The sequence below is a fragment of the Carex rostrata genome, chromosome 26 (genome assembly GCF_964058835.1).
Source record: "Carex rostrata chromosome 26, lpCarRost1.2, whole genome shotgun sequence".
NCBI classification, from domain to species: Eukaryota; Viridiplantae; Streptophyta; class Magnoliopsida; order Poales; family Cyperaceae; genus Carex; species Carex rostrata.
This window is the reverse complement of record NC_135943.1, coordinates 3,984,994-4,004,692: the sequence shown is the minus strand read 5'-3', so window position 1 is coordinate 4,004,692 and position 19,699 is coordinate 3,984,994. Positions and strand designations below refer to the sequence as shown.

At 31.2% G+C, this 19,699-nt stretch overlaps 1 protein-coding gene across 1 annotated transcript; it reads right to left on the bottom strand.

Annotated features, from left to right (window-relative positions):
- Positions 1-6,515: 6,515 nt before the first annotated feature.
- Positions 6,516-11,181, bottom strand: LOC144544445 (hydroxyproline O-arabinosyltransferase RDN2-like). Its single transcript, XM_078292955.1, has 8 exons — positions 10,636-11,181; positions 9,723-9,790; positions 8,880-9,081; positions 7,952-8,049; positions 7,600-7,669; positions 7,422-7,493; positions 7,062-7,175; positions 6,516-6,872 (listed from the first exon to the last, which is right to left on the bottom strand). The coding sequence occupies exons 1-8, from the start codon at positions 11,062-11,064 to the stop codon at positions 6,807-6,809; spliced, it is 1,119 nt and encodes a 372-aa protein (XP_078149081.1). The 5' UTR covers positions 11,065-11,181; the 3' UTR covers positions 6,516-6,806.
- Between the last annotated feature and the right edge of the window lie 8,518 nt (positions 11,182-19,699).

Sequence of the window (19,699 nt, the reverse complement as noted above, 5' to 3'; positions counted from 1 at the left end):
CAAAGGTGGTTTTAGAGAAAAGGAAAACAAAAAAGAAAGAAAGGTTTCATGTGTGGTTCAGATTGATGCATGTGCTCCATTTGCCATAGAAAAAAAATATTTGTTTTTGAAACTTCCGACCGACATACTTAAAACGGGTTCATTTTGCCTCAAATTAATTCTTGAATTTTGTTTAACATTAAAAAAAAAAAAAAAATTGGTCCATAAATTAACTTTGAAATTCATAGATGACAAAACCGATCCCGGTACTTTTTTTTGCACCAAATTAATCCTTTATTTCCAAAAATAACTATGTTGAAGAGATTAAATAATATGGTTAATATGAGAGAAGTAGAAGAACCAACTTAGTTTGTATTTTTGAGTATGTGTGTGTAACGGTCTATTGGGATGGGTTTTACATGATTTACCAAAAACAAAGAGTTGTAATAATATAATTAAGAGACAATTAAAATTATATATGGTCAATGCATCCATCCTAAAAATAATTCATATTTCCCCACTGTTAACAATAAAATATTAATATAAATTAAATTAGAGAAAAATTTTAAACAACATTTGCAAAATAAAAATGACAGAATTAGAGAGTTTGCCCCAAAGGCCAAAATTGTTTTTGTAGTGTAATCAGATGTTAAAAAAAAAAAAAGGAAAATAGTACAGTGGGGCACACAATAAATTGTATTTTGCTAATTCATTAGCTAGGGGACAAATATATATATCTGTCTAAATTGAATACTAAAAATGGGGTGAAATGCAAATAATATTGGTGCCTCCTACTCAGCACTGGACTTCTGATCTTCGCCGTGAGTTTGAAAAATATTTGAGCACATAAGAAAAGAAAAAAAAAAAATCTCACAACAACAATCTATATATATTTCAAAAATGAAATGACTTATAATAATGTATGTGCTCTGGTGCAAATAAAACAATAAAGAATTGGGAGAATTTCTTACGTTCACAGTTATTATATTATTTTTTGTAATATTATTTTGAGTGCATTCTCTCTCATGCTGGTAAAAGGGGAAACAAATCTGCTGTTATTTCAAAGGAATAACAGTAGCATGTTATTATCATCCCAACCGTTGATCTTTGTTGAAATTCACACTTGAAAAAAATTCTTTGTTGAGATTTGTGAATGGAAAATTTTGAACGGTTGGGATAGGACTAACAGGTTCCTGTTATTCCTTTGGAATAAGAGCAGATTTATTTACTGTAAAAGATCCCTTTTAATTACAAATTAATCTTTGACATGATAAGCTTTTGTCATTGCATTTCTCTGCAATTTATTTCACTTGTTTCTTGTTCGGTTTCTAATATTATTTTTAGGTCAATTTCTAAGTTTGTAGTGTATTTAATCATATAATTAAACGTAACATAATCATTGTAAAGACCAATTGATGATCATAATTTTAATTTTATTTTATTGAAACAACAATCGCATAGCTTTTGATACACTATATCAACAACAACTATTATTTTGCTTGTAGTATTAGCAAGTAAATGTACATGTATTTTGGTAGATATATACTAGCTAGTAATTAAGGATCCTGAGTTTTCTGCACCTCCTTTCTAATCGCAACACATTTCACACAACCAACAGCAACAAAGTGCAGCAAGGCTGTAAAAGAAGAGAAGAAATTTACATGTCAGTACATATTTTCTGTCATGTTTAAATAACATGCATGAACAATTAATATTATTTGCTGAATGAAAATGCTTTTTTATAAGTTTAAATCTTGAAGAATGACCAATCCCAATATATTGATATATATTTGTGTCATTTCTTTTCTTTTTAGAAATGTTATCATTTTTTGTCACTTATATATTTGTGCTGTTCTTCATCATGCAGACTTTTAGCATTTTGAAAAAATAAATAGTTAACTTTTAAATTTGTTGAATGCAATTTTTTTTTATAAAAATTGTTCATTATAAAAGTCAACTTTCCAATATAATTTCTCATCTTAATTAAGCAAAATGATCTACTTCAAAATTCTCTAAAAATCTCATAAATATTTACTTCCATATACCAATGCATGCCATTAATTACTAAAACGAACATAAGTAACAAGGTATGCGGTACTAAATTTTATGGGACCCTTTGTTAAATGCAGGAATCTATATTTCATTGGAATTTAATTAGAACTTAGAAGAACAATAGCAACAGATGCTATATTAAGAAATATAATAGTTGTTTGAAAGGTTGAGACATACCATCCTTCAATGAAGCCCTTCTCTCCCCTCTTTTTTGTGCGATAGCAACAACAAGACTTCTTTTTTTGTTTGACACCAACAGTTGGATAGCCTATGATATATATCAAAATCAAAGTTTAATTAGATAGAGTACCTCAAAAATGAGATGCTTGTTGATGTATCTATTTATGGGCTATAATATATAAGCAATCAGTATTTTTAGACATCAGTACACATCATTTTATTATTACATTCTGAATTCAGTTTTTCAAAATTTTACAAAGTTAATATTAGTTGTTTCTAACTCAAAGATACTTGAATTAAATATGTAATTCTATGGTTTTTAATGAGACATACTGCATGCATTATTTGTCTAGAGAACTAATTTATGATCACTCAACACTAACTAGAACTACACCATTAATATAATTTGTCACATTATAAGACAAAATTTAGTATCATTAAAATAAATAATTGAGAGAGAGAGAGATGAAACCTGGTGGAGGGAGATTGTTAGTGTGACTGCTGTCCATAGTGAAATTGTTCTTTGTTGTAATTTATTGTCTCAAATTTGGAACTGGAATTAGATATGGTGGAATGAACCCCTGCCTCTCTATTTATATACATACTACAAAGGTGGTCTTAGAGAAAGGGAAAACAAAAAAGAAAGACAAAAGGTTTTATGTGTGGTTCAGATTGATGCATGTGTTACATTTGTCATAAAATAAATAATTGATTTTGAAATTAAACGTGGGACTTCTTTTTGTTCATCTAGTGAATGCATGAACAACCGACATATATACATCGGAATTAAAGAATGATACATTTGGTACCTACGTGAACTTTCTTAATCTAAGTTTAATTATGTGCACCAAATTGAATTTTGAATGTTTTTTTAACATAAAAAAAGAATTGGTTCTTAAACTTTGAAATTAAAGATGACATAACCGGTCTCTGTACTTGTGTTCATATCAAAATTATCCTTCCAAGTGATTCTAATTCAAATTAACAAAAAAAATATATATATTCTTCCTCTAATCTTTTTAACCACTTAACTTTATTAAAGACTAAATTTACTGTCATGTGAACAGAGTTCATGTGCATTTGTTGCTTTGTGTAGAAGGTAAAAGAGTATTCTTCAGAGTGAAGGAAAACACCAAGCAAAAGGTGTTTTGTTTTTCCAGAACTTAATCATTTTTTTTTTTTTTAGATCTTTGAAATGACAAAGGAAGGAAAATAAAAAAAATAAGGTTATCTACATAGCATGTGGCCGAAAGCTTAGGAATTGGATTCCTTGCCAACTAGTACAGGTCTACAGGAATTCATTTATTTCTAATTTTCTTCTTTTAACTATCTATGCAAGTCAACTATTTGTCTGCATATTCCTATTTATGTCAAATTTTTCAATATTTTTTCAAGAGAGGGATGATCAAGGTGTTTGAAAAGAACTCAAAATTATATGTCAAATTGTCAATATTCTGTAAGTCAAATCATCATTTCTTTATATTCTATTTCAATTGAGTGGAGAATGTTGAATTAATGGTTAAGGGGTAATTTGTAGGGATCCGTATCCTCTCAGGTACCTGACTCGACACAATTGAAACGAACAGCCCAGATTATTATTTGTGCTTTGAGATTCGTGTCAAGTTAAAAAGAATAATTTTAGACCGTCCAATTCAATTGTACTCAGTCCGGTAACCTGAGGGGATGTGAATTCAATTTGTAGTGTGTCCTCCTATAATTCAAAAAAGCTTATAAAATTTATGTGTAAGTTTTGCTAATTTAGTAAAATTTTATAGTTTGTCCCTCTATTTATGAAGCATTTGTTTAATTTTGATGAATATTACATTATCAAATTTAGATCTGCTATAATAAATTTTTCATTTTGCCTTTGTTTTTTTTTACATTATCTCTAGTTCCTTTTATTGGTGATCAATCAAATAAATACTTGATAAATTCTAGAAATTCTAGGGCCGAAATTTTTAAATAACATAATAAAAAAATAAACCAAAACACCTCCGTTTTGGGGGAATTCCAACTTTACCCAAGCCGCAGATTAGCTCTGCAGTCCCATTTTGGAGGAACCGCATAGCTAATTTGTGGCCCCACTTCGCATGTTACAACAATAAAAAACACCCCCTGCGACCCGTTAAGTGGAGCTGCAAATTGACTCTGTGGTCCTCCCCAAAATGGAGTCGTAGATTGGCTCTGCACCTTAGATATCTAAGTTGGAATTATCTCAAAACGTAGGTGTTTTGATTTTTTATTTTTTTATTATGATATATAAAAAAAAAAAAATTCAGATTCTAGGAACTACAAGAATTTTTTGAAGGACCATCTTTTTATTTTACGAATTTTGGTAGAAGATAAAGTATCTTTTCCTGAACAACGGCGCATGAGCATTTTAAGGGTTTCCATTTTACTTTCTTGAATGAGAGATTATTCGATCATCAAAATCATACAAAGTTTGTACTTTATGGCCACCATAGACACTAGACGATAATTTAGGGACAATTTGGTCATTACCAAAACCTCACAAAGTTTGTTATCAAAATTGAATATAAATCTCCCTAACATTTTCTTTTTGTAATTCAGAAATGAGGATGAGGAGTGAAGTAATGTCCTTGTTTTTATTTTATTTTTATAATCACAGTTATGTTAACTTTGGTTCCAGAGGTCTAAAGAATTACATAAATCAAATAATTTACCGTACAATTCCACATAAATGTTAAATGAGACGGATTCAAATACCTACATATTTGTGTCCATTATATCTTCATATTTAAAACTTTTAATGAAATATATTTTAAAGCTCAAATGTTAAAATAAAGGAGTCTGATAATTGTACCCCAAACAAAATCTCTGAGCTCATCCCTCAAGTAGTTTAATAGAAAAAACTTCCAATGTTATCTAATTTTCATTTTTAGCGCTAATATTCAAACATTTAAAGCTTTGTTTATAACATTTTACAATGCTACTCGCAAGTATTTAAACATCTATCTGGAAGCATTAAAATTCTAAATCTGTATAGTTTAAACTACTAACTACTTTTGTTTTCAATCAAAAAACATAAAGATTCATTTCACCCACTTTTTTTTATTTTTTCTCTGATCATTCTCATTCATTTTTAAACAATCCGTGATAAATTTTGCAAATCTAAAAATATGAATGTTTTTTTATCTAATTTTCTCTTTCAAATGAGATCCATAAAGAATAACTTTCGAGTTATATTTGTGTCATAATTTTTTTTTACCACTTTAAATCTATGTGACTTTCATTATTTTATTTTTTTGCTTCAAAATAATTTAAACCTTTGTTTACAAGCATATAAGCATCATGTACAAGCATATAAACCTCATTAATAACACTTTAAATCTCTAGAATAAAACATATAAACCTCATTTACAAAGAATTTAAACCTCAACAATAACACTCCAAAGCATATAAACCTCAACAATAACACTGCATTTACAAAGCTCATGTACAAAGCATATAAATCTCATGTACAAAACCTTAAAAATTTTAATGGTGACAGACTGAGATTTAAAAACTTGAAAATTTAAAGTGCTAATGAGTTTTACTTTAAAAAAACAAATAATTTTAAAATTACTCAAAAATATTTCTTCATGGATCTTATTTGAAAGATAAAATTGAATAGAAAACGTTCATATTTTTAGATTCGTAAAATTCATCACGGATCGTTGGAAAAATAAATTATAATTATTAGAGAAAAAAAAAAGTGGGTGAAAATAATATTTCCTTTTTTGGCTTGAAGACAAAAATAGTTGAGAGTTAAAACTATCTATAAATATTTTCAGACAGAGGTTTATATGCTTGCAAGTAATATTTTAAAATGTTATAAACATAGTTTTAAATGTTTGGATATTAGTGTTAGAAATAAAAGTTAAACAATATTGGAAAGTTTTTTTCTATTAAACTACTTGGGGAATGCGCTCGAGTATGATGACTCGAGGGACCAGAACATTTCTCTAAAATAAAACCATTAGATATTACTTATATTATTTTTTTCTATCCATTTTAAAAGATTACAATATTGTCTTATATTATTTTTTCTATCCATTTTAAAAGATTACAATATTGTAACTTTGTTTTAATTGGTATCAAGATCTTACAAAAATACATTGATGTGGATAATTTTTAGACATTATTTTTTCAAATTACTCATTTAAACAAAACCGAAAAATGATAACTTGTTATGTGCATGGAAAATAACATAAATCAAATCTAACGATTTTATTTTTACATATGAGTTTCTGAAATTTTGTTATCAGAAAAATAAAGTTGAATCATGACGGAAACACCAAAAATTGAAGACAATTGAACCCTCTCCTAAATGAGAAATACAAATATTCTAAACTTTCACTCTAAAAATAAATTGAAATATAAATTAAGAAAATAAAATAAGATGATTTTACTACCTAATTATACAACACCGGCACCACATACACAACTCCTCTCAACCAATTCACCAAGAAAGCAAATCAAGATGCTTTCTGTATTGTTAGCAAAAAAGTAATATAACCTATCTTTTTTCTCTGCAAGTGATTCCTTCTCTCTTGCTCTGTATGTAAAAGAAGCTTATCGATGTTGTTTAATTTTCATCTGCCATCATCCCACCCTGGTATATTTCCTGTAGCCTCATTTACCATTTTCACCAACGTCACCTAGTATAATATATAGTAAACTACAGTTAGTAAAAAGGTTAGACTACCTAAGTACAACATAGATGTTAAAGATCTTTCATCCTTTCATCTTTGCTTCTTTTTTTTTTCTTTTTGAACTTTGGTTTTAACTTGGTCAAAACAGACATAAAAAATGAAGCCAACAAAATGTGAAGTTGCACAGGTACACACCACACTTTCTGGTACACCAGGAGGCGGCAACGTAAGATTTTTTGGCGGAGGCCCACTTAAGTATGATCTCTTGTCAAAGCGCCACTCCCCAATTTTACCATATGTTAGTTCACCCTGAAAAACAGTATATACTTTTGTCAGAAAGATTACATAGGTAATAATTTCAGGATAAATAGCACCCTATAGACAGTACATATATTTTTGTACTGCAATGGTCTGATCTAGTATTATCATACCAGATCATTTTTTTTTTTTTTGAGAACCGCGTCAGGAGCTGCACGTATCATACCAGATATTAGGTAGACTATACTAGCTTGTTCCTAGTAAGATTCAAAATTAAACATACTGGTGAATTCATACCTTCATACTGTAGTCGCATCCATAAGTATAGTGAATCAAATATGAATTACCAAGCTTCAAGTCCCAGGGAGGCTGCATTTCCCATGATCATCAAGTTAATAATATAAAATATGCTGACATCATCATAACTTAAATACTATTAATAAGAACATTACTAAATTTTCTTTCATGTATGCACCTGAATCATAAAATCTTTACGAAGAATATGGTGCACACCATGCAATGCACTAGCAATAGCATAAGCATACCTGAAACAAAAGGTGCCATTAGCAAATGTAACGGTTAGAATACTGGTACATACCAGTCTGCTGCAGACCATTGCTAGTTTTTCACTTTTACTATTTGTTTTCTTTTCCGGTCCATCTCATCTAAGACAATAATTTGAGGCCTCATCAAGGCAGATGAGGCTCAAAAAACAGTAATGATCAGTCTATTACTGGTGTAGACTTGTATAATTAAGGAAATCCTTAGCACACAATTCAAAAAACTGTAAAATCATAATATCTAAAAATAGGGATGTCGTTCATTACATCTCTAAGACCCAACCAAAGGCCTTGTCAGTTTCATTGTCTTCTTTCATTTTTATTGATATATTCATCCATGTTGGAGCTATCTTCTCCAGTATTGACTGTAAAAGAGAGAATGAGAAAGAGAGAGCAATAAATTCCTAATTAATGCACATAATTACCCAAAGCAGTTAATGCACATTGATTTGAAATATTGATTTTAATGCCCGCCAACTTTGCTTTTTTCTGGTCCAACCCCACTTATAATAACAAACTGTCAAATATAAACAACTCATGCCAGAACAATTAGTGTATTGACCATTGTGGTTTCAACATATGAGAGATACAGGCGTACTTTTGCAATTTATATTGGGCAAAGCGCATTTGAAATTATTTTGCAGTAGGGATAAACAGAAAAACATTTTGATTTTGACACCACAAGATCAGTTGAGTAAAACCTATACAAAACTCAATCTTTTTTGCTTTGAGGTTTTAGAGATGCTTGCATGAAAACTATCCAATATTTCTAACCAAGAAAAAGACTTGAGGACCAATATATTATTTTACAAGCATAAGTACACAGAACTTGCCTAGGTGAATGATTTTTCTCCTCTGATAGAGAGGCAACCCAAAAAAAAGGGAAAAAAAAATTGCATCAGGTAGAATTTGTGTGTAACCCTGTACTACCTAAAAGTAAAACATATATACCCCCGCAAGACGTGAATTTTGAAGGATTCCCCTAACAATCAACAAAAATATCACATATTTACCAATACTCTTATCATTACTTTCCCATGGTTATAGCGTATGCAACCAAGGTACTTGTGGTACTTCTGTGACTTTGCAGGGCTATATGTGACATAGTGGTTTTACAAGGGTACATATCCCCCAAATGAAAAAAAAAAATCAAACTGATATAAAAATAAAAAAAAATAAAAAAAAGTGAGACAACCTTTTTTATAATGACCGGAGAGTTGCCAATGGGGTCAATGTTTGACACCGGGCCTTTCTCCTCAGGATAAAATTTGCGAATTATCTTCTCATGCTGAGCTGGCGTGATGTAAAAAAAGGGAAAAGCTGCAGGATTGTCCCCTCGTGACAAATTCGGAAGAGGTTTAATATATACATGATCAGGTTCTGCCATTAGTATATAGCTGCATGTCATGGCATCATCGTAAATAACAATTTTGAATATATTATGAACCTCAAAAATCTGGTTCCCCAAATTGTTGTACCGTATATATCATCAATCCATTTTTCACTAGTCAGAGAGAGAGAGAGACAGAGGGGATTGCGCAATTTTCTGAAATAAATTAGGCAGGATGGGTACAAAGCACATTTGCTGTCTTTAGGCATATGGGGCCCATGTTCATATAGCAGTAGGGGTTTAAAATTAAATTTAATATATACATAATTGTTTTGTTTTAGAATGCACAACTAGATTCTTAGAGGCAAGGCACTGAATACATTAAATTGGAGAAGTTTTCTTTAAGGTAAAGCATCAGATTACCCTAACACCTACTTATTAGTTGCTTTAAAAAGAGAACAGAAAGGGAAAAAGATATCCCAACTAATGCATATCAGGGCTGTACTTACATCAGTCATTGGTATATGTCATTTATAGACTGGGTATCAGTGGGGTACCAGTAGTACCAGTTACTGTACCCTCAATAATAAACTTGGTAATTGTACTGTATCAATACTGATTTAAATCAGTATTGTTATTCTTGGAAATGCCCATGTTAACTCTCCAAAAAAACCATAACAAAAACAACATAAAAATGGAAGCACATACTCTTCTTCTATCTTTGCTTTTTGAAGCCACTGCACAAACGCCCAAGGTCTGTTCAGTACTATATATCCCTACAACCAAAATCAAATAGATAAATGAAATCAAGTAAGAACGGATAGCAGATAAACAACAAAAAGCAATAATGACATTAATATTTAACCTAAGACCAGAATTCAATTCAATCTACTACAGTAACTCCTTCATATTATTCTTTTTACTATGTAACAACTAGTGTTGTAATTAATGGTATGCGGTCGTCCGACGAGCAGGGTACTTCCAAACGATTAATCGTGAATAATCGGTCATAATCAGAAATAATCAGCTGATTAGTCGGGAAAATCTGTGACGGTTTGGTCACCGCCAACGACTAATCGACCAATTAATTGACCTAAACAGACATTTTTTACAACACTAGTAACAACAACAAAAAAAAATTGTGTGTTCTGTTTTGTTTACTACTTGATGATGTAAAATGTGATTTACTCCATGCAATTAAAATGTTTTCTCTTCTACAGAAACCAACAGGTCAATTTAAATTGTAAATAGACCCACAAAGCAAGTTTGATGCACTCAGAAATATCCAAAATAGAAGAGCTAAATTGTACTGAATGTAATTTTAGAATATTATAGCATTTCCAATGAGAGTAAGCAAGAAATAAGTCGTAAAACCCTGGTAAAGAAGTCTCAGAAATCAAACTTTGACCCTCTCTCAGACAGTAATATTGTGAGCATTTCTTATAACGGAGTTTCTAACTCAGTATTGAAAACCAAGGGGGACAAATTGCAGAATGTAATTCCCAGCCCTATGAAGTATCAAATTCAATAGGATCAAGGCATAGTGCTTTCTTGAACATTGGAAGAACTGAGTTTCTAACACAATTTAACCAATCAAACTTCAAAACGGAGAAATTCTTACCCGATCCTTCCCATCTGGTAGTGGGTCCACTACAAAAGTGGGGATCTCATCCATTAAGTTGTCAGGTTTACCCGAATGCAAGACCCGAGTAAACCCACCCATCTCGGATCCCTCCCTGTCTCTCATCTGCTTGTACCAATAGTGCATGATCCGACACTGCCATTTGCTGTACGGAGCGTCAGTGGCCGTGAGCGCCACGTGGAAGAGTCGCTTTTGACCTGACACATCGGATCCCTTCAATTCTCCCGGCATGGAGACTATAGGGTCCGCTGTGGATGGATCGCTGGAAACTATATCGGTGTCAGATTGCATGAAAGGGGAGAGTAGATTGTATGTGGCGACGCACGATATAATGGTAATGATGAGGAGGAGGAAAGGGGATAGCTTGCCCCCGCCTGTTCCTCCTACGCTCTTACGAGCAGGATTCATGGCGAAAGGCACGACTTTCAGGTCAGAAGGAGAGAAACAGAGAAGAGAGAGGAGGAGAGACGGAGAGATGGGATTCGAGAAATGACGGAGTTTGAAAGGAAAGAAATCAGTACGACAAGAATCTCTCCATTTCGTTCCAACCGCAGAGGACAATGAACAGACTTCCGTTCAGAACTTTAGATCAATTGTCGTTGACTTTCTAGCGGGAGAATTTATCTCTCTTGAAAACAATGACTGGACAACACCATTTATGTAACCACTGCTGCAGTGGAGTGCTAATATTCAAATTGATAATGGCAGACAAAATAAAAAATGGAGATAATATACAAATACACGCAAAGGTGTACATCAGTACATGTTATTGAATGATTGAGAAGCTTATGTCATAGAATTTATACATGTTCATAAATTTATGATTTTTGGTGGTTCTTTTTCAAAACAGACAGAGACCAACTAAGGAAATAACATTAATGGATCCAAGCTCATCTCCAAATACCTAGTAACTGGACCCGACAAAGGATAGCTTCAGTTGCGTCTAAAAGTTGTTTTGGTCGTTGAAGCAGTTGGTAAATGGAGGTTTGAATAATTGACTGGTTTGATCAATCCATTGGTGGATTATGATGGAGGTTTGAATAATTAATTGACTGGTTTGATCAATCCATTGGTGGATTGTGATGTACATCATGTAATCCACCCATGTTAATTTGGTCAGAAAGTAGTCAAAAGAACATAGGCGGTTGTAAATTTTGTATTATTTGTGGGATTATCTAATTAAATATGAATTTGAGAGAACTGGGTATGAGGTCATAAGTGAAAATGTTACGAGATAATTTGGGTTTAAATTGAACTAACTATTAAAAATATTATTAAAAAAAATAGAAAACACTACAGATAAAATGTTTACAATTTTGTAAAGTACGGTTGTCAAACTATTTTATCCAGATAAGAATAAATAATTACTGTACAATATTCAATATTACATTTAAAGTAGAGATAGAATTTCAGAACAAATTTGATATATTCTTATATTCAAAACATAGCTTATATACATTTAAAGTATATAGAACCCCTTTGCTAAGATGTATGTGTGATTAATAATATTTATAGGGGTTTAGGAAATTAGATTTGATAATACCGGTTCTTGATTGCCTATTTGCCTCCAAGATCAGACTCATACTAAGAAACTCGTAACCGCAGGATTCAGATCACGCGGATAAAACACGGCAAAAAAAAAAAAAGTACATATTGGGTGGAGTTTTTTTTATCCAAAGGGCGAGTCTGACTATTATAACATCATTGATATTTCATCCATATCAATACTGACTCCAAAATTCATTAAATGAACTTCAAACAACAATAAAAAAAACTCGTTCAGACTGATCTTATTTTAGTGCATTTATTATTTATTTACTGTTAATTTCATACAAAATAAATTTTAAAATTTTGCATTGTAAATGTATCACTCGTAAAGTGAACTGGTTGTAACGATTTGGATTCGTTATTTAAAGTTTATTTGATATATTTTTAAATCAATATCACTACAACTAAAATAACAATAATATTATAACATTCATGCTCTCAAAAAACTTTGAATTCGTTATTTAAAACTTATTTGATGAATTTTATAATTAACATCACTACAGGGGCGGATCTACATTTACTCGTACGGATGCTAAGGCACTCAATAATTTGAAAATTTTAGTTATGTATTTTGATATTTAATTAAATTATATTTTTTCCGAATGTTTTATATAGCCTAATCTCTCTTATAAAATATCACATCTCTACATGTAGCATAGTGGTCAAAGTTTATTTTCTTATTGTAAAGAACTTGAATTCAATTTCTACCAGAGGAGGATTCAAATGCACCCAAATGCACTCTATCTTTCAAATCATTTTTCTCTGTTTTCAAAGTCCTAATAGTCAATCCGAACCGTTAGATGCGATCTATATATTAAGATGTGCTTGGAGACCAAATTTTACATTTTTTGGAATTTTTTTTACTATTTATTAAACCACTTTGAAAATCGCTGATCCAATGGTCCAGAAAATGTAAAATCAGCGATTTTCAAAGTGACTTAATAAATAGTAAAAAAATTCAAAAAATGTAAAATTTGGTCTCCAAGCACATCTTAATATATAGATCGCATCTAACGGTTCGGATTGACTATTCGGACTTTGAAAACAGAGAAAAAGAATTTGAAAAATAGAATACATTTGAATACACAAAAATTTGGGTGCATTTGAACCCTCCTCTTTCTACCAACAATATCGTTTCATTAATTTTAACTTTATCACTCTTTATTATGAATTTCTAGTTCCGTCCCTGTATTACGACTAAAGAAACACTTATGTTATAATAGCCTTGACTCTAAAAAATTATTGGACAAAGACTTATCCAAATACGAATCTCAATCATCAAATCTGTCAAAATCCCGAGGGATGGTTTTTATTCGCACGAATTCTAATGCATATCGATTGTCTTGGATATGATCGTTCAATTCATAACCTTCGGACAAAACTCGGTCAATGAAGGTTACGAATTTTACGATCCTGATTGGTCGATCTTTGTAGACAGGAGTACGCTGTACGCTGCATGTATTCCCCAGGCGCACATGGGTGCGGGCCCCACTAGTGTTATGTTTGTAGCGTCTAGATCGTGCAAACTTTAATGTAGCAAGAAATTAATGCGCTCAACAAGCCTTTTGCACAACGAAAAGGAGAAAGAGCGACACAGAAAATCAGTAAATCGGACATGGCTTATAGACGTGTGATCATTCGAGTCCGGATTTTTAGGCTATGTTCAAGTATTTTAGGAAAAATTCTTAAAGAAAAGGGAACTGGACGACGGAGGTAACAATCTTTCAAACAGTAAAATTTAGAGTAGAACTAGGGTGCTCTAAGCTCACCAAAGTTTTGATAAGCTTAACTCTAAAACTCATCAAATCGATTTCAAATGACGAATCTGAATCGTTGAAATCCGTCTACCTTACGTGTGATGCATGTACATGTGAAATTTTTAAACATTCGAATTAATTTAGTATTAAGTCAAGCGGTCAAAATTAGAAGGTTAATAAATTAATTTTAGTGCATTCATTTTTGAACGTTTTTTGACCGCTTGACTTTATACTAAATTAATTCGAATGTTTAAAAATTTCACATGTACATGCATCACACGTAAGGTAGGCGGGCTTCAACGGTTCAGATTCGTCATTTGAAATCGATTTGATGAGTTTTAGAGTTAAGCTCACCAAAACTTTGGTGAGCTTAAGAGCACCCTAGTTCTACTCTAAATTTTACATTTTAAATCAGGAGCGGTAGATTTTGTTAAAATTTTCTTGTTGCTCTCCTAATGCAATTTCGGTCCCGGATCTCAACTCCGTTAGTGACGGATCTCGAACTCGGTTTAGTGAAATAGTAACAAAGATATGCTAAATAGCAAAATGCGAGTATAAAACTCTCTCAAAAAAAAAATATATTGATCAAAAGTTGTCTTTTTCTTACAAAATAGTTTCCTTTTATAGCCATAAGGAGGGATTGATTTGTAAGTTGTAACTTAAGAATTAAGAAAACATAAATGACAACTTAGGAAATATAAATTTAGGAAATGTAAATAAATATTAAGAGATATCTAGGAAATGTAAACAACCATTAATATTTCTAGAAAATATGGTTGGTAAATCCTCAAAATATGATCTCTTAAATAACTGCTGCACGCTTCTCAAAATGAGTCTGAACCCGAATCCAAGTCTAACTCGGGTTGGTCCTCGTCATCTCCTCTGAAGAGTGTGTGTTCTCTTTTGTTTCTCTTCGTTCTCTTTCTGATTCTCCTCTTCTATAGCAAGTGAGTTCATCTGGTTAGTTCAAATTTTGCGAGTTCTCATCTCTGCACATAGAATTTGTCGTTCTCTCCTTCCGCATACCCCTGTCTGGAGCTGAGCCTTAGGTAACTCAAATTTAGAGTTTGGATCCGAATTGTTTGATCAGAATCCGGACCAATCCGGTTCGACATGAAATACACGAAATTCATTAAAATTCGTGCCAAAGCAGATCGTATGGTCGTATATTTAATATGTACATTTATAGTATAAAATAATTAGATTTGCTCATGTACGGATGTATTTTGTTATTTTAGACAACTAAAATAATCGAATATGATCTGAATCTTATTTGAAATCCACTGCAATAAATGATAAGAATATGAATCTTGTTTAAATTATACTAGAAGTAGGTCTGAATTTGATCTATTGATACTTGATAGTTCCACATCCACAGTGTCAAGTTTTTTTTTAGGAAAGAAAAATAAAAGGACAGATAGTCCCATTGGGAGGAAGTGAGCAACTGATGTAAGGGTGTGCTCCAATCGGGGAAGAAATCACTCATTAAAGGGAAGGGAGGGGACACGTTTTCAGACCGGAGCTGTCCGCCTCGTTTACTCACTTCAAAAATGAGAAAATCGGAGAGGAGAGGAAGGGAAACGGCACTGTGGCAGGGGGAAATCAGCGTACAAAGCGGTGAAATTCGTCCCCTCTAATTCGAGGTGTAGAGGGAGTAACACGCGCTCCAACTTCTTTCCTTCGCCTCCCGTCCCCTTCCTTTGCGCGACCGGTTTCTGGAGCACGCCCTTAAGTCAAGTCCAGTCAGGAGCAGATTGAAGATGAAAGAATAAAGATCAATTGAGTCCTTTTTTTGTATTTATATATGATTTTTAGAGTAAAATGTCATAATATTTTTTTTTAGAAAAAAATAGAGATTAAACCTTCAAGTTTCATTAATAAACATCATTGGTGTTATGATTTTACAAAAATGTCATAGTATTATTAAATGAGGAGGGATCGGATGACACCGTTTTTTGGTGACATCGGATGACACCGTCCATTTTCAAAGTCCAAACAGTCGATCCAAATCATTCAACTTGATGGATATGTTAAAATGTGCTTGCAGATCAAATTTTACATTTTTCTGAATTTTTTTTGGGTTTATTCAGATGGGTACAAAAATTCAATGGTTTGAATATAGCGATTTTGTTAAATACTTAATAAATAGTAAAAAAATTCAAAAAAATTTAAAATTTGATCTGCAAGTAGATTTTAATATATCCATCATATTGAATGGTTTGGATCGACTATTTGGACTTTAAAACTTCGAAAATGGACATTGTCATCCGATGTCACCAACAAACAGTGTTATCCGATCCCTCCTCTTATTAAATTAATCTATATTTTTTCGCTGATTTTTTTTTATATAATTAGTTTCATATATATTTGATCCTCATAATTCGAGAATCTAACTCCGTTCCGATCCCAGCCACATATCTATTTTTTTTAATATAGCCACATATCCATTTTGTTTTTTGGGTTATTTGCGTCGAAATTTGTCTATAAGAAAATATAGCAACTCACTATACATCAATGGTTTAAATAGCGTTTATCGCGAAATAGCGTACGGGTTAAAAAAATCGCGCTATGCTCAAATAGCGGCGCTATAGCGCGGAATAGCGCGCTATAGCGGCGCTATTTGGGCATAGCGCCATAGCTTTTTTGGTCGGAAAACGCTATAGCGGCGCTATAGCGCGCTATTTAAAACACTGCTATACATAGACCCAATCTAAAGGAAACAGTAACCCATCACGCAGATTTCAGAATAAGGTGGAAAAACGAATTCGTAACCATTGCATTAACTCAAAAAATAATCTTTTGAATTAATACATCTGAATCGTCTAATTCATTTTAAAATCTGTACATATTAGATTCATACTAGTAATAAAGAACTTCATGCATTATAGACCAAGAACGAATTGACATTGTTTAAAATCAGACAATTAAGATGCATTAACTCAAAAATATTATTTTAAGTTACTACAAACGATGCAGACTCGTGAAAGAACCGAATAAGATATCTTACCAACAAGCTTCCACTCTATTCTAATTTTTGTAATGTTTTTTTGGTACAACTTTGAACGATGAAAGTATTGATTCTATACGGAAACTTATTTTAATTTTTTACAATATCTAATAAATATTATAATATACTTAAATTAAGTATTATTATTATTTGAGTGAGTCTATGGTTCTATGTATAGTACGGACTAGTCTGTAATATATATCAATGTTTTTATTTTGAAAATTTTAACAGTTGATTCAAACCGTTCAACATGATTCTCTTATGAATATGTACTTACAAACCGAATTTTATATTTTTTTATAATTTGTTTACTATTTTTTAAGATAGATAACACTGTTTTTGAATGGTTCATAATTTTTCAGATCAAGTGAATTTCTACCTATCTTAAAATAGAGTAAAAAAATTCTAAAAATATAAAATTCGATAAGCAAGTACATATTTATATGGGAATCATGTTGAACGGTTCAAATCGACTGTTAGAATTTTGAAACTAAAAATATTAATCCGTATTACAGACCAATCCGTACTATGCATAGTACCATAGACTCACTCTTATAATTTTCTATAAGTATGCGAAAAAAATAAAAATTTAGAAGCAATATAATGATAATGATGATATTAATGAGTAGAACTAAGGTGTTTTTAAGTTCACCAAGTCTCTTGATAAACTCAAGTTTAAAATCCATCAAATCGGCTTTAAATGACGAATCCGAACCGTTACATGTGAAAATTTTAAACATTCCAATTAATTTAGTATAAAGTCAAGCGGTTAAAAAATGTTCAAAAAATGAATGCATTAAAATTAATTTATTAACCTTTTTTAACTTTATACTAAATTAATTCGAATGTTTAAAATTTTCATATTTAGACACATTACTCGTAATGTAGACAGTTTTCAATGATTCAGATTCGTCATTTGAAACCGATTATACGAGTTTTAGTCTTGAGTTCATCAAGAGACTTAGTGAACTTAAGAACACCCTAGTTCTACTCGATATTAATAATATAATAGTAATGTCATAATGATAAAGATAAGTATAAGGACAATGATATTGATAGTATAAAAACTAAAAAGTAATAATATATCATAACATATTAGTGTTACTGAGAATGCTAAAGATAATAAGAAGTAATAATGCGTTGGTGAGCCATGGCTCACTAACTTTTATAAAAAAAAAGTAATAATGATGATGATGATGTTCATACCAATGATGATGCAAATAATAATAATAAAAGAAATATTTCAATATTATATTGTTAATATTAAAAATGTATTAATGACAGTGACAATAAAAAACAACAACAATAATAATAATGATGATTATGTTATGAATGGGAGTATTGTACTTTGCAAAGTGCAGAATGGTCCGTGCTATTGATCTATATCTCAGTTTACAAAGCTCAAACAATCGATCAAAATTGTTTAACATGATCTTCATATAAAAATATATTAGGTTACATTTTTTTTTTCAAATTTCTTTTACTAATATTTTAGATAGGTAGAAAATCACCTTATCTAAAAATTTTGAACTATTTGAAAGTAGTGAATTTTTTGTCTATTTAAACAAAATAGTAAAATAAATTCTTAAATATATAAAATTTGGTCTCCAAGTGCATTTTCACATGAAATTTATGTTAAGCGATTCAAATCAACTATTTAAACTTTGAAAACATAAATATAGTTTCATATAGCACAGACCAATTTGCACTTTACAAAATATTGTACCCTCACGATAATGTTATTATTATCATTGATCTCTAGTCATAAAATAATAATCAAAGACTAATAAAAAAATGCATAGTACTGTAATGTAAGGCGGAAGAAAAAAAATTCTTCTATATAATCTATTCTTCCACCTAAGAGATTGAATAAAATTTTCCATCTTTTATTCCCCATCTGCTTCTCTATTCCACTAAATTTTGACTTTTTTATTTATATTTTTTAGAAAGATCCCTTTTTCCATCTAATTCCAAAAGAAAATTGGAATGCCAAACACCTCTATATATAAAGTGAGGGTGCTAGAGTGCTTAGAATAAATTAGAAACAAACAAAATAAATTATCAAAAGGCCAGACCAACAATCAGGAAAAGGAAGGTGATCACCTCACTATTTTTTGCATGTCTAATTATCTAATCCTCTCTTGGACTAAAGTGGAGTACGCATGGAAAACTTCTATCTTGATTGACCCGGATAATTAATCTTGTTAATGGTTGTCACTATGAGATTCCACTTTTAGGGTCTTTTCAGCAAAATACTGTGTGCGTGCGAAAAAAGAAATTCATTTTGAGTTCATTTTTTTTTCTCCACGCACACAACATTTTAACAGCTCAATTTTTTTCAATCTCATTTCCGTTCTTATTCCCTTTTTGACACCGAACATACCCTTAATTAAATTTTACTTTCAACGAGTGGCAGGTAATCGTTGAGTGCGATTATCACTGCAGGGGCGAAGAATAATGAGGAAAAAGAGGGCTAAGCTCTCTATAAATTGAAATTTTATAATTTTATTTATTACATTTTATAATTTTTACATGCATTAATATTTTGCCGTCTTCTTTATAAAACAAAATTACACTACATTATAATTATATTATTCAGCTTTCCAATCTTTTTTTTTATTCTGTTCTCCCAAATTTTATTTTTACCATCTTAAAAAAAAAATAAACCCATTAAACCCTTTTTCGTCAGAATTCAAAAACAAATGATGACTCGATAAATGGTTCGCCATTT